General features: G+C 55.5%; 3 protein-coding genes across 3 annotated transcripts in view; 1 reads left to right on the top strand and 2 right to left on the bottom strand.

Annotated features, from left to right (window-relative positions):
* Positions 1-4,334, top strand: part of Ppp4c (protein phosphatase 4, catalytic subunit) — a 9,468-nt gene extending 5,134 nt beyond the window's left edge. Inside the window, exons 3-9 of the mRNA XM_013011759.1 lie at positions 534-585; positions 1,727-1,777; positions 1,993-2,094; positions 2,570-2,743; positions 2,826-2,952; positions 3,664-3,853; positions 3,936-4,334. Of these exons, the coding sequence (XP_012867213.1) occupies positions 534-585; positions 1,727-1,777; positions 1,993-2,094; positions 2,570-2,743; positions 2,826-2,952; positions 3,664-3,853; positions 3,936-4,065 (826 nt within the window). The 3' untranslated portion in view covers positions 4,066-4,334. The remainder of the gene's footprint in view (positions 1-533; positions 586-1,726; positions 1,778-1,992; positions 2,095-2,569; positions 2,744-2,825; positions 2,953-3,663; positions 3,854-3,935) is intronic.
* Positions 4,335-4,735: 401 nt separating this feature from the next.
* On the bottom strand, positions 4,736-9,158 carry Tbx6 (T-box 6). Its single transcript, XM_013011756.1, has 8 exons — positions 9,027-9,158; positions 8,709-8,943; positions 7,122-7,389; positions 6,881-7,027; positions 6,726-6,796; positions 5,584-5,657; positions 5,322-5,505; positions 4,736-5,250 (listed from the first exon to the last, which is right to left on the bottom strand). Exons 1-8 carry the CDS (start codon positions 9,142-9,144, stop codon positions 5,037-5,039), a joined length of 1,311 nt encoding a protein of 436 aa, XP_012867210.1. The 5' UTR covers positions 9,145-9,158; the 3' UTR covers positions 4,736-5,036.
* Positions 9,159-10,230: 1,072 nt separating this feature from the next.
* On the bottom strand, positions 10,231-13,252 carry Ypel3 (yippee-like 3 (Drosophila)). Its single transcript, XM_013011757.1, has 4 exons — positions 13,025-13,252; positions 12,882-12,925; positions 12,550-12,658; positions 10,231-10,752 (listed from the first exon to the last, which is right to left on the bottom strand). Exons 1-4 carry the CDS (start codon positions 13,139-13,141, stop codon positions 10,663-10,665), a joined length of 360 nt encoding a protein of 119 aa, XP_012867211.1. The 5' UTR covers positions 13,142-13,252; the 3' UTR covers positions 10,231-10,662.
* Between the last annotated feature and the right edge of the window lie 526 nt (positions 13,253-13,778).

Below are 13,778 nucleotides of genomic sequence, written 5' to 3'. Positions count from 1 at the left end.
TTGAACCCAGGGCCTCAGGCATGCAAGGCAAGCGCTCTACCACTGAGCCACCTTCCCAGCCCCATTGGCCATCTTGTAACTGACAGTGATTTTTGTCTGTGCTCCATATCATAAGGGGAATCTGGAAATCCTCCCTGCCTCTAAACAGGAGCTGGCGACATAGGAGCAGGCATCTCTTTGAAGCTGAATGCACTCCAGCCCTTGTGTTTGGACAGTCTGCTCAGTGGTTGGTTGGTAGAGAGTGATGGCAGATCCCAGTCAAGGAACAGTCAGGGAATGCTTGAAGGGAACAGGGGCTCTGTTGTGGAGGTGAGCAGCTGGGGTCAAAGCTGGAAGCCTGTCTGGAAGACCTTGAACTGAGGCCAGAGTGCAGTGGAAGGGCGTGGAGGGCTGTAGTCAGCAGACCCTAGGGAAATCAGCCACTTCATTCCTGTCCCCTGGAAGTTTAGGGACCACTTCATGTTCTCCCCCCTGCCAAAAAAGTCAGGAATTGGGCTGGGCCAGCTGTAGTGACCCTGGTCTTCTATTTCCAGAGAGATCTTGGTAGAGGAGAGCAATGTGCAGAGGGTAGACTCGCCGGTCACAGTGAGTATGCTGCCCCTGCTTGGCCTCTTGGGCACGCTTTGTTATTCCACAAGGCCACTTCTCATTACTGAGAGCCCAGAAAGCCCTGTGTCGTGTCCTAACCCCTTCCTGCCATCTTCCCTCCCATCTGAGATCAACGTTTAAAGCCAACCTGGTCAGACAAGAGACTCAACTCCACTTACCAAAAAGCCAGAGGTGTGGCTCAAGTGATAGAGCACCAGCTCTGAGGAGAAAAAGCTGAGCACAAGACCTAGGAATAAGGCCTCAGTTCTAGTTCCAGTACTGACTGAGGATGTAGCTCATTGGCAAGCATTTGTTTGCCTAATGTATATAAGGCCCAGGGTTCCATCTTGCATATCACAAAAAAGAAGAGAGGTAATAATGACCTGTTCACCTGGCTCAAGTGTTAGAGTACCTAACCAATAAGTAAAAGGCCTGGAATTCAAACTCTAGTAACTGCCAAAAACAAAACAAAACTGGACACTGGTGTCTCACACCTATAGTCCTAGCTACTAAAGAGGCTGAGGTTAAGATTGAAGTTCCAGGCCAGCCCAGTCAAATTAAAGTTTGCAGGAGCCTAACTCAACACAGAAGTCTTACGTGTGATGGTGTGCACATGCCATTCCGTGACCTCAGGCGCTCATGGAAAAATGAGACCCGAGTTCAGAAATAATCAGAGTGAAAAAGGCTGAGCCATAACTCAGGTAGTGTAGCTCCTGCCTAATCAAGCACAAAACGCGCCCTGAGAACAAATTCCAGTACTACCAGAAAAGAAGTAGGAATTTTATTAGGAGGAAACTTGGTTGGGGGCAGAAGGACTCTTAACTTGGTGAGTGGTTCTAGTCACATGTCTCTGTGGCCTTGTCAGTATCTTTATGCTGGGGATGTGAGGGGACTTGAGAGAGGGGCCAAGTTGTCAGAGCTGTGGGTCTCTCTGGAAACTTAATACTGCTCTTGCTCAGAGCAGTTAACACTCGCTGTGGGGGGACATGGGGCGGGGGGGGGGTGGCAGGGAATGGTAGTTTGGGACCTGAGACAAGTGGTGAAAGTGTTTACATTCTCAAGTTTCTTATGTTAGACCCTGGGGACAAAAGGACTGTCCCTTTGTTCACTCTGAGTGTCAGGCTTTCTTCCTTTGCAGGTGTGTGGCGACATCCACGGGCAGTTCTATGACCTGAAGGAGCTGTTCAGAGTGAGTGGGAGCAGCTGGGAACGGGCTCCGGGGCTGCTGGGGGTCAAGCCCCACGGGCTGAGCGGAACTCCTACTTTGCTGTATGCAGGGGTCAGAAGTCGATGGGCCTTGGCAAAAGATTGGCCTGGACTGGATGAGACCTGGTCATTGTGTTGGGAGGGATGGGGGTGGGGGGAATGGTTCAGGTCCAAACAAAACCAACTCCCTCTGTCTAGGTGGGTGGCGATGTCCCTGAGACCAACTACCTCTTCATGGGGGACTTTGTGGACCGTGGTTTCTACAGTGTCGAAACTTTCCTCCTGCTGCTGGCACTCAAGGTGGGAGCGAGTGGCCACCTCAGTACCCTGCCTACTTCCAGCCCTGTCCGTCTGTCTACTTGCCACGCCCGCAGCGGGGCAGTCCAAGAGGCCTTGACCTCTAATAAGGCCATCCAACCGGCCTTGGGGGGATGACCCCAGCCAGGCACGGGGCCTGGGTGGGAACAGAGGCTCTGTGGTCGGGAGGTGGCCTCTGGGCCACAGGATCCATTGGTGCGAGGTGATTGGACCTCAGGTGTGTGTAGACTTGGCTTGGGATCTGAAGTTTGAAAGACAAGCCACTGTGTTTGTAGCTGGGGGGCTTGGGTGTCCATCCTGTGGGGGGGATGCAGCACAATTTAGGTAAGAGATGGCACAAGTGTGGGCCAGGACGGTGGTGGTGACCGCGAAGTTGATGGACGTGTGGACTTAGGGAGGAGACAGGTGGAGGGCCGGGCTGCAGCCAGCGCTGGTGTTGGTGTTCTGCCGCCGCTAGGTTCGTTACCCTGACCGCATCACCCTCATCCGCGGCAACCACGAGAGCCGCCAGATCACGCAGGTCTATGGTTTCTACGACGAGTGTCTGCGCAAGTACGGCTCGGTGACCGTGTGGCGCTACTGCACTGAGATCTTTGACTACCTCAGCCTGTCGGCCATCATCGATGGCAAGGTAGGCTGGCTCCTCGGGATCGGAGAGCGAGGGTGCTCCTGGCCGACACCTCCCTTCCCTCTGGCATTTGTCTCCCTTCTAGATCTTCTGTGTGCATGGGGGCCTTTCCCCCTCCATCCAGACTCTGGACCAGATCCGGACAATTGACCGAAAACAAGAGGTACCCCATGACGGGCCCATGTGTGACCTCCTGTGGTCCGACCCTGAAGGTGAGGCTGGGCAGGTGGGTGCCCTTGGCCAGGCCGCTCCGCGCTTAGCTTGGCCAGGCAGACTAAAGCAAGTGCCGGAAAGGCCAGTTAGACTAGGGAGGAGCGGGACAAAGCAAAGCCACACTTGCTGCATCCTCCACCTGCCTGGCTGGACCTGTAGAGAACCGGCAGCATGGGGGGCGAGTGCGGGGACCGAGCGGTAGAAGCACGCATACTGAGGCCGGGGGCTGGCGGGGCCGGAGTCCCTGGCTCCCTCAGTGGGAAGGGACTTCAGAACCTGATAGCACTAGCTTCAGAGGCCAGGCCCCCAAAAGGGTCGCTCCCTGAAGACCCCCTCATTTTGTAGGATTCCCTGACAACAGGGGACAGAGCTGAGATTTAAAATCAGCTCCACTCCATCTTGCCACTGCAAGATGGCCTTAGCATGGCCGCTGTTTGGCTGGGTCCCTCCTGGCCTACGCCTGCCATTCCCGGCCTGGCCTTCGTGAGCCTCCCTGATGGAGGAACAAGGTGGTGTGTGTCCCTGTGAGCAGGCAGACCCCACCCCCGGGCCTTCTGGGTGGAGCTCACCTGCCTTGCCATTTGCCATCCGCTCTCCACAACCCCGTAGAGCCTCTGGTCCATAGAACAGGGTGGTCCCCTCCGGGGCAGCGGGCGAGCGGAGATCTTGAGCCCCGCCCCCTTCCCCCCCATCCTTGCCTTGCACCTCAGATACCACAGGCTGGGGTGTGAGCCCCCGGGGGGCCGGCTACCTGTTTGGCAGTGATGTGGTGGCCCAGTTCAACGCAGCCAACGACATTGACATGATCTGCCGTGCCCACCAGCTGGTGATGGAAGGTTATAAGTGGCACTTCAACGAGACCGTGCTCACCGTGTGGTCCGCACCCAACTACTGCTACCGGTGAGCTGGCCGAGCCACGTGACCGGGGCGGGCGTAGGGAAGGGGGTCTGAGGCGGCCCCTAACCGTTGCCCCTGTGTCCAGCTGTGGGAACGTGGCAGCCATCTTGGAGCTGGATGAACATCTCCAGAAAGATTTCATCATCTTTGAGGCCGCTCCCCAGGAGACACGGGGCATCCCTTCCAAGAAGCCCGTGGCTGACTACTTCCTGTGACCCCTCGGCTTGCTTCTCAGCCTCTCTGGCCCTTGGACCACTGTGACTGCCCTCTCTCTCCTCAGTTGGAGGCTGGGCGTGCTCTCCCCAGGGTGAGGACTTTATCGGGAGAGATTGGAGCCTCGGCCCCAGGCTCCCTTCTCCTTTCTCCCCACTCAAACCATGAAGTTTTCAGTCTTTTTTTTTTTTTCTTTTTCTTTTGTTTGTTTTTAGATAAAAGTTTTGAGAAAAAAAGAAGAAAAAAATTCTAATAAAAGAAGAAAAATAAATGGTTTGGGGGTTTGTGTCAGGCTTGCGTAGGGAGTGGAGGAGCCAGCCTGGGACATGGGGTACGTGCTTCAGTCCAGACTGCTAGGAAGGAAGTCTGGGTGCTCACCCAGAGTCTTCGTGTCCCCGCCCAGCAAAATCGCTCCCAGAGGGGCCTACCCAGTGCCAGATAGCCACGGGAGACAACCCGCATCCGGAGACCTCTCCACCCCTATTTTTCTGAAGAGAAAACCCGTCAGAACAGATAGATTTCTGTGCGTAAAGCTAGACATGTGGAGAGTGACCATCCCAGGCCTGGCTTGGGTCTGCTACAGTCTTGACTCTACGTAGCCCCAGTGAGTACCAGCAGGACTGATGTCTTTCGAGTTTTATTAACAAAAATTACTCTGCTCCTGAGAACAAATTGGTGGCGGCTTGCCCCCGCGGGCGGGGGGGGCGCTGCTGTCCCATTTGGCCAGGCCAGGCTCCATTCACACCAAGGTGAGAGCAGGGAAGGGGAAGCTGGCCCCAGCTGGATTCCAGCAGCCTCTCCTGGGCTTTGAAGCCAGAGGGGGTGGGAGTGAAGTCAAGGTGTGAAGTTGGGGGGGGGGAGGCAGCCATTTGGCAGAAGGGGAGGAGGGCAGAAAGTTGAGGGGGGCTACTGGGTTGGGGGAAGGGAAGCAGCGGAGGTAGTTGGGGAAGATGCCACAGGGCTCTGCAGTGTCTCAGTACATTGGTTTAGAGCCCACATCCAGGAACCCTGAAGGTCCTGGGTAGGGGATGGAGAACGGCCCCCCTTGGAGGAAGTGTGGGGTAAAGGGTGCTGCTGGTGGAGCTGCCGCGAACCCTGAGCCCCCCGGCCCCGGCTGCAGCTCCAGAAATGCAGCTGAGTAGGGGGCTGTGCGCCCGGATTCCACAGCCTCAGGAAAGCTGGGGTTCCTGAAGTAGAGAGAGGTGTCAGAACGGGGGAGACGCCCGCCCTGCCCAGAGCAGCCCACCCGTGCCCTCACCTGGCCGGTAGGTGGCTGGGGGCCCCGTGGAAAGCGGCCGGGTGGAGGACGTAGGCCTCAGCACTGGGACCTCCACAGGGAGGCGCCGGGGCAGGAGCAGCTTCTCCCGGAGCTGGGACCTGCTCGGGGTCCGACTCCGGAATGTCCCCACCCAGTGTGGAGTCACAGGGACCCCCTGGTGTATCTGGGGGAGACAAAAGGGATACACTGGGCCAAGGAGGATCATGGTGGCAGGCCTCCCGGCACGCAGGACAGCACTCACCTCCGTTCCCGCAGGCCTCTGTGGCTGCTGGCTCTGTGCCCCGAAGTCTCCTCTTCACACGGGCGTCTCGCTCCCTGGGGAACAGTGATGGTGATGATGGTGATGGTGATGATGATGGCACTAAGAGTACTTACCAGGTGCCAAGCATGTCACCCTCCTGGGGTCCCTGTCAGTTACGTGTCATTTATTGTGCCCATTTTACAGATGAAGAAACTAAAGACCAGAGAATTCCCATGACAAGGAAGCGCAGAGCTAAGATTTAGGGCCCACTTGGAACTTTGCAGTGCTGTCCCTCTCCATGGAAACCGGGCAGTGGTGACACGGCCACTAGCACACCCAGCCTGATACTTGCACTTTCCTCATCCCAGCCCCCAGCAGCAACCTTTCTGGAACTTTCCATCACCTCTGCAGTTGCCCCACCCGTCCTTCTCAGCATAACTTCCAGCATATGTCACTTCCAACATCTCTTCCTCCAGGATGACCTGGCCTCCTTCCTGATGTTTCTTACGAGCACCCCAAGAGCAGGGGGCAGCCCAGGGGGCCGGACTCCGATGCCCAGTCATTAGTAGTCCCTTACAGTCTGGCCTAAACTTGCTTCCCATCACTACATCCAGCATTGCCAAGGCCAAGTCCTGCCCCAGGGCCCTGCATGTCACCTGGGCCCACAGCCTCCCCCTCCCCTTCCCCTTCCCTCACGTCCTCAGAGAGGCCTTTGCAGACCTCTTATCTAATACTCCACTCTTTCTCTCCCCCTCCCTCGCTTTCCTGTTGGGGATGGAATAGTGCATTACCACTGAGCCACACTCCAGCTCCACCCTCCTCCCTATCCTCCCCTGCTTTGTTTCTCTTCTCTATGGAACTTAACATTCTAACCATTTGTTTCTCTCGTATACTTGCAAATCCATTCCATGAGGACCCGTGATCTGAGCATTGACTGAATCAATGACTTAAAAAGATGTTTTTACTCTTCATTATTGTTCTTGACGCCCAGCACAGGGCCTGACCACATCAGGACTAATAAATGGTGAAGAAGAGTGCAGGAATGAGCAAGGTGTGGCTCAGGTCGGTAAAGTGCTTGCCTAATAAAGCCCCAAGTCCCTGAGTTCAAACCCCAGTAACCACAGGAAAAAACAAATACCCACCTCTTGCAGTTTCTGCCATTCTCCCGGAACCCTTTGGCAAAGGGATTGGCTGCAATCTTCAGTTGTGTGATCTGGGGACACACATCTGGGCTGAAGCTCCTTTGTGACCTAGGCAGACCCTCCAGGCCCCCACCCCACCCCCGCCCGGCACTCACCCGTGGGTTCTGGTAGGCTGTGACAGAGATAAAAGTGGTCTCAGGGAAGCGGAAGGAGGCCACGCCCCCCCAGTGTTGGCTGCAAAGCTGGGCTGCCCGTACCAGGTGGATGCGGGGCTGATACTTGTGCATGGAATGCAAGATCAGCTGGAAGGGGAGAAATGCGGGTGACTCACTATTCTCAGCCTTTGTCCCAACATCACCCCCCACCCCTATTCTGGGGTCCCAGTCTGAGCCTCACATGGCCATGGGGGTCCAGTGTGCTGTTGGTGAGTTTGACACGGTGGAAGGACACGGGCTGCCGCATCCAGTGGGCCCCCGTGGCAGGGGAGTCGGGGTGAATGTACACACGATCCGGCAGCCGGGGCTCAGCCTTGCCGCTGGGCTCCCATCGCCGGCCCTGCCAGCGGTATCGAGCCCCGTCCACTGGAACCACATCCAGAAGGAACAGGTAGCGAGCCTCAGGGTCCAGGCCTGTGACGGACACTCGGCAAGCTGGAAACATGCGCCTGGCACCCGGGAAGAGGGGGAGAAGCCTGGAGCTACCCACTGCCAGAGGCAAGGCCGTTACCAGCAGGCAGCTCCCAGTGAGCGCTAGAGTTCTGCTACACAAAGTTCAAGGGAAGTAGAATTATACCCCAGAGGGAGTTGGGAGCTGGTGGCTCATGCCTGTCATCCTAACTACTCAGGAGGCTGATGTGAGGATCACAGTTTGAAACCAGCCTGGGCAGGAAAGTCCATGAGACTCTTACCAAATGGCAGAGCACTAGCCTTTGGACACAAAAGCAGCTCAAGGACCGTGCCCAGGCCCTGAGTTCAAGTTCCAAGAACATCACCAGTCCCCACACCCCCAAACCAAAAATACCAAGAGTCTAGGAAGGTAGCTCAGGCTTGATGGGGAAATAGGATCCTAAGCAAAGCCCACAATTTTTTTTTTTTTTTTTGTCGGTCGTGGGGCTTGAACTCTGGGCCTGGGCGCTGTCCCTCAGCTCTTCAGCTCAAGGCTAGCACTCTACCACTTGAGCTACAGTGCCACTTCCGGTTTCCTGGTGGTTTATTTGAGATAGGAGTCTCATGGTCTTTCCTGCCCCGGCTGGCTTTGAACCGCGATCCTCAGATCTCAGCCTCCTGAGTAGCTAGGATTACAGGCGTGAGCCACCAGCGCCCGGCAAAGCCCACAATCTTGACCCCAGCTCTTCTTGCAGAAGAGGTGCTATCTTGTCTCCCTAAAACCTTGCCAAGAAGCCTCCTACTTTCCACTCTGATCCCTTCACTTGGTCTCCACAACTGTTAGGCAAAATTGCTTAGGGAAAAAAAAAAAGCCCTAAACCATAGCACAGGCCCTTAGATAGCTGGCCACCAGCCACACGCTGCTTCCTTGTCTCTAGGGTGTGCCTGGATCTTGTCACACGCTGCCTCATACTTAAGTCACACATGCTTCTTGCTCCTGATCCTGGACAGATTTTCCGATGCTAGTCACTCGGCTGACCTTTGACCTCAGTCAGTCTGAATCTGATTCTAGACACACACACACTGATCACTGCCTGATCTAGGCCACACACTAACCTATAACCCAGCCAGACCTTCTGCTACAGGTCCAAAGTGGTTCTCAATAGATTGGCTTCTAAACCCAGTCAGAGACCTCACAGACTGACAGTTGGCCCTGGCCACAGAATGATTCCCGATGCCATCCAGCGTCATCCTTGTCTAGGGCATCATCAGATTCAAAAGAGCTGCAGCTCCAAAGAAATCCCCAAACACGGCGCCAGAGCCCCCAAGAACTTCGCCTTTCACGAGACCCAGCTCAAACTGACTTGGCCACCCTCACCTGCCGGCCTTGGTGATAATCATCTCTGTCCCCACAGCGCTGAATTCTTTCCACAGCTCCTGATTCTCCAGGCTCAGGCTGACCCCGGGGAGCGAGTGGAGGGCCTCTGGGGCTGGTGGGGCTGGCTCAGCACCCAGGGCTGGGGGCAGAAGGGGCAGAGGTGGGGGTGCAGCCAGGGTGCGTGGAGCAGCCTCAATCCCAGAGAGGAAGCAATCCATCTTGGGGGGATCCAGATCTGGAGATGTTGGAAGAAGAAGAAATCAGCAGCGGGAAGCACAGCCCCAATCCTCTACCCAGAAAGGGGGTCTCACTTCTCACCTGGGTAGCGATAGCCCTCTGCCAGGGCAGGTCCAAAACTGGAATCTGTCCCTGGCTGGGGAGGCCCCAGGCGGTAGCCTGTCCCCAAGGAGGGGTATAACTCTCGTGGATGGTACATGTTGTAGTCCCTTCTAGCCTCAGGGCACGTTGCTAGAGTCCCAGGGTGCTGAGAGGTGCCCCCTTTATAGCTCACAGCTCAGCCCCTTCCAGACCCGAGATCACAGCCCCTCCCCTCTTTGGGGCCCTGGAGGTGGGCTGGAGTGGAGACCCCTGGGGGCCTTGAAGGGGTCCAAGAAGGGGCCGGATACCTGGGTACCCTCCCCTCTCCTCTCCCCCACCCCACCTCCCCGTGTGGCTTCATTAGCCCCGACCCCCTGCCCCCTCATTACATAATTAACTCCTCGGTCTGATTGATCCCCAGCGCTTGGACAGGGACGCAGTTTGGCCCTTCCGGCCAGCTGGTCCGGGTTCCCACGGCAGGAGCCTCGGCTAGCAATAAGCCCGAGGCGGGGCCTGGACCCTGAAACTGAAGCTGAGGCAGTCCTTGAGGACCCCAGATTTTTTGCCAGGTGACTCCCTATCACCACCCACAACACATTTCACTTGGACTGGCCTAGGAGGGGAGGAGGAGGAGTACAGGGTTGGAAAGTCATGGCCTGAGCTAATTACTCGGGAGCACTGGGAAACATCAAGAAATCCGTCGCAAAAGACAGAACCCCGAGGTCCTCCTTGCTTTCCATTCCATAAACCCCCCACCCTCCGTCACGTCTCAAAAAGTTTGAGGAATGAGCACAGCTCAAAAGTTCCTGACGTCTCACGCCTCAGAGTTGCTTAGAGGATCCAAGGGAACTACACTTCCCAGCAGGCCTCGCGCCACAAGTGCGTAAGAAGGTCGGGAGCAGTTCGCGCTAGGATGACTGGGAGTTGTAGTTCGAAGAAGAGGTTCGGTTGAAATCGAGGCACGCCGGCCTGCTGATTGGGAACAGCCCCTAGGCGGCAGCCAAACACTAAGGCCAAAAAAAGCACAGACCAATAGCCGAGGTCAAGGCCTAGAGGGTCATTGTGGGCTTTGTGATCTCCACTGGCACTGGAAATGCACCAACTTGAGCTTAGGCTCAGAACAGGTCTATAGTGCAGGAGTCTAAATCCGAGTCTCCCCGTCCCGTCCCCCCCCTCCTTCCTGGATTCCACATGAGCCTGGGGCTGGTCTGCACTTCATTGTTTTATTATGTACAAACGCTACAGAACGAGGGGAACAGACACGCATGGGGTAAGAGGGGCCAATGGGAGTAGAACGTCACAGGGCAGATAGTGCACTGGGGCCAAGACAGCAGCACACAGGCCATAACTATGGGGCAGGCGGGACAGGAAGGAAGGGGTAAAAAAAACAACAAAACAAGATCCAAGCCAGCCAGATCACAGGAAGGAACAGGGGTGGGGGGGGTTGTCTTCCCCCTTCTGATTTCCCCCTCCCCCCCAAAGTCACAGTGCATGCAATAAAATATATGTACAGGAGCTGGATCCTTCCTGCCCTGCAGGAGCCCCGAGTGTCCAGAGCTCCCTTCTGCTGGAGGGAATCCAGTGGCGCCCCCTGGCGGCCAGGCCAGGCTGGCGCCACATGCGTCAGGAGCAGGGGTCAGTCCCAGCCGTTGTCTTTGATCATGTGGTTGAGTTCAATGATGTACTTCCCCTCTTTGTACTTCTGGCTGCTCTCAAAGGCCTGCTCCTGGAAAGGAGGGGAGGAGCCAGTCATCTCCCCGGCAAATGCTTTACCACCAGCCATAGGAGTTGGGGAGTATGACTGGACCCATTTTACTCAGGAGGAAACTGGCCCGGGGAAGCCAAGCAACCTGCCCACAGACTGGTAAATGGTAGGGCTGTTTCTCACTACCAGGGTGCAGTCAGAATTCTGAATCACAGCTACTTTTGGAGTACTAACAGCAGCTCCAATGGAGGACCTAGAAGAGCTCCTAGGGTTGCAACTAGTTGGTGGCCCTGCGAGCCATTTCAACCTACATGTGGTTTGGGGTGGACAGCAGAGTTTAATATAAATAACTTTAGGTGGCTGAGCACTTGTATAGCAGGTACGAGGTCCTGGGATAGATCCCAGCACGTCAGACAGAAACAAAAGAAAACAACTAAATAGTAAACAATCCTCATTTCTAGGTACGAATGCTCACTTCCGTTTGCTAGTCTGCTTTCTCACCAGATACTATGATTCCTCTTTGACAAATCCAGTGTTTACTTGACTTTGCAAAGGTTAAGCATCTTTTGTTTTTGTGTGTGTGCCGGCATTGGGCTTAAACTCCAGGCTTGGACACTGTCCCCTCGCTTTTACCACTTAAAGTTGGTGCTGTACCACTTTGAGCTATCCCACGACTTCTGGCTTTTCTAGTAGTTAACTAGAGATCTGTCTCACAGACTTTCCTCATCTGGGCTGGTTACCAACCCTTGGTCCTTAGTTCTCAGCTTCCTGAAGAGGTAGGTTTACAAGTGTGAGCTACTAGTGTCCAACTAAGATGAAAAGTTTTTAATCTCTGGATCTGGCCATCTCATTCTTTTACAGAGATTCTCAGAGAACCCAAGACACTTATCCAGAGACACAGAGCAAATCTGTGGCAGGGCAAGAGGTAAACTCAAGTCAGGTATCTTAGCCTGGGACATCCACCCCACCAAAATACTCAGAGCGAGGCCTCCCCCAATCCTTTGAAGATTCCCAAGAGCATATCTAATCTGATCTCCAGAAAGGTGTGGGGTGCCTCCTGGCGGCATTATCTTCCAATGCCAGATAAGGAAATGAGACTCAGTGTAGTGAAATCAGATCCTCCACCGCAGCTGAAGTAGGGAGAGGGTGGAAAAGGAGTCTAACTTCCATATTGCCAAAGGGGTCCAGGCAACTTCTCTGATTCTCCAGGAATAACAGTATGAATAGTGACCCAGGGTTTGTTTTTGTTTTTAAAGTCAAAGGCCACAAACAAGCTCTGTAATTCTAGCCCCCAGGAAGCTAAAGCAGGTGGACGGTGAGATCTAAGCCAGCCAGGGCTAGATAGTAAAACTTTGTATTAAAAAAACAATTACAACAATAAACAAAATAAAACAAGAACAACAAAACAAAACATCAACAAGCCAAGCAAGAGTCTGGTCCCTATCCTGTTACTAGCGGCTTGTTCTTGGGCAAGTTCCCTAATAACTCCAGGCCTCCTTCTCTTCTACAGAAAATAGATTCTACCCTCAGCACTACTGTCAACAGTAGTGCTTGCAACAGTGTTGGCAAGGAACTGTTCAGTATGTGGTCTCTGCTTATACCTTGTCTCTAAAATAGGGGTGGAAGAGGTGAGTTAGGGGAAAAAATCCTAAAAGCCCTTTGTAGGCTGTGAGGGAAGAGGTCATGGTCAGGAGGTGAAGACAGTTTGGTTTGTCTGCGCAGGCCCTTATGCACTCTGAAAGGTTACAGAGACTGTAAGGAAGAGGCGATGTGAGGTCGAATCAAAGGCCCGCCTGGGCACCCAGATCACTGACTCACATATTTCCAGCCCAAAGTGGTCTTGCAGTTTTCACAGTGGATGTCAGCGACAGCATGGAGGCCTGTCAGCAGCACCCGCTCCTCGGCTGGCCCGCAGCCCACGTTTACCCTGTGGGGACATGGGACAGTCCCAGGGAGAGTTGCACCAGCACACAGCCCTCCCCTGCCAAGCTGGCGTCCAAGCCCGTGCGTCCTGAGCCTCCAAGAAAAGGGTGATCAATGGCTTCCTGTCTGAATTCCTGAACCATGGAACTCTGGGATTCTCAGGGGGAGGGGGGAGGTCACAGGCCACAAGAGGTCAGGGAAAAGAAAGACAGCAGACTAATACTCACACAGAATTGAAGAGGTAGGCGCGCCCCTGACTGCCCTGGAAGGACTAAAGGGAGGAAAGCCAAGAGGGGATCAGGACGGCTGATGGGGAGTTGCCAAGTAGCCCTTGTGGCCCCCATTCTCGCCTTGGCCGGGGCCTGGTTACCTTGGAGATGAGGTCGTCGTGGTTGGCCAGGTGAGCGCGGCAGTGGGCGCAGCTATACCTCCGATGGCAATCATCCAAGTAGGCCTGAAACGTCTTGGGCTTTGATATCCGCACCATGGCGGGGGCCAGGGGCAATGGCCCCACGCGGGGAGCGGCCCACGGGGAGCAGAGGGAGCCCAGTGCCTGCCAGGGAGGGAGGAGAGGGCGCCGTGAGGCCCCTCTGGCCACACACACTCACACACACACACACACACACAGACAGACACACAGACAGACAGACAGACAGACAGACACACACACGGAGGCACGCTCAGACCCGTGGGGACCGTCACACTTGGCTACTCTCCTTTCCCCAGAGCCGGCAGCCTCACCAGGGACCAGAGTCGACTCGGTTTGGCCTCCGTAAGGAGGCCTCAGGTTGCATCAGTGGGGAAACTGAGGCTAGGAGGAGCCGCTTCCGGTTTCAGCCTGGCTGATGGGGCAGGTGAAGCTGGTTAAGGGGCTTGCGAGTGGATGGGCCGTCCGTCTCCAGTTGAGGGGGGTGGGGGGGGCCTAGGCATCACCGGTTCTTAGGACCCTCATTCGTGTGCTGTGGGTGGGGCTATTTGGGGGGTTCACCTGGGGAGAGGGGTCCTCCACCTGGAGGCGGCCTCGCTGAAGGGTCAGCTAGGAAGGGGGGGAGGCTCTTACCTGGGCGCGCTAGGTCTCATCTCCGCCGAGGGAATCTTACCTGCGTCGCGGGGCCTTACCTGAG

The sequence above is a fragment of the Dipodomys ordii genome, unplaced genomic scaffold (genome assembly GCF_000151885.1).
Source record: "Dipodomys ordii isolate 6190 unplaced genomic scaffold, Dord_2.0 Scaffold14, whole genome shotgun sequence".
Taxonomy (NCBI): domain Eukaryota; kingdom Metazoa; phylum Chordata; class Mammalia; order Rodentia; family Heteromyidae; genus Dipodomys; species Dipodomys ordii.
The sequence above is the reverse complement of the archived record's forward strand: the minus strand, read 5'-3'. Positions and strand labels throughout refer to the sequence as shown.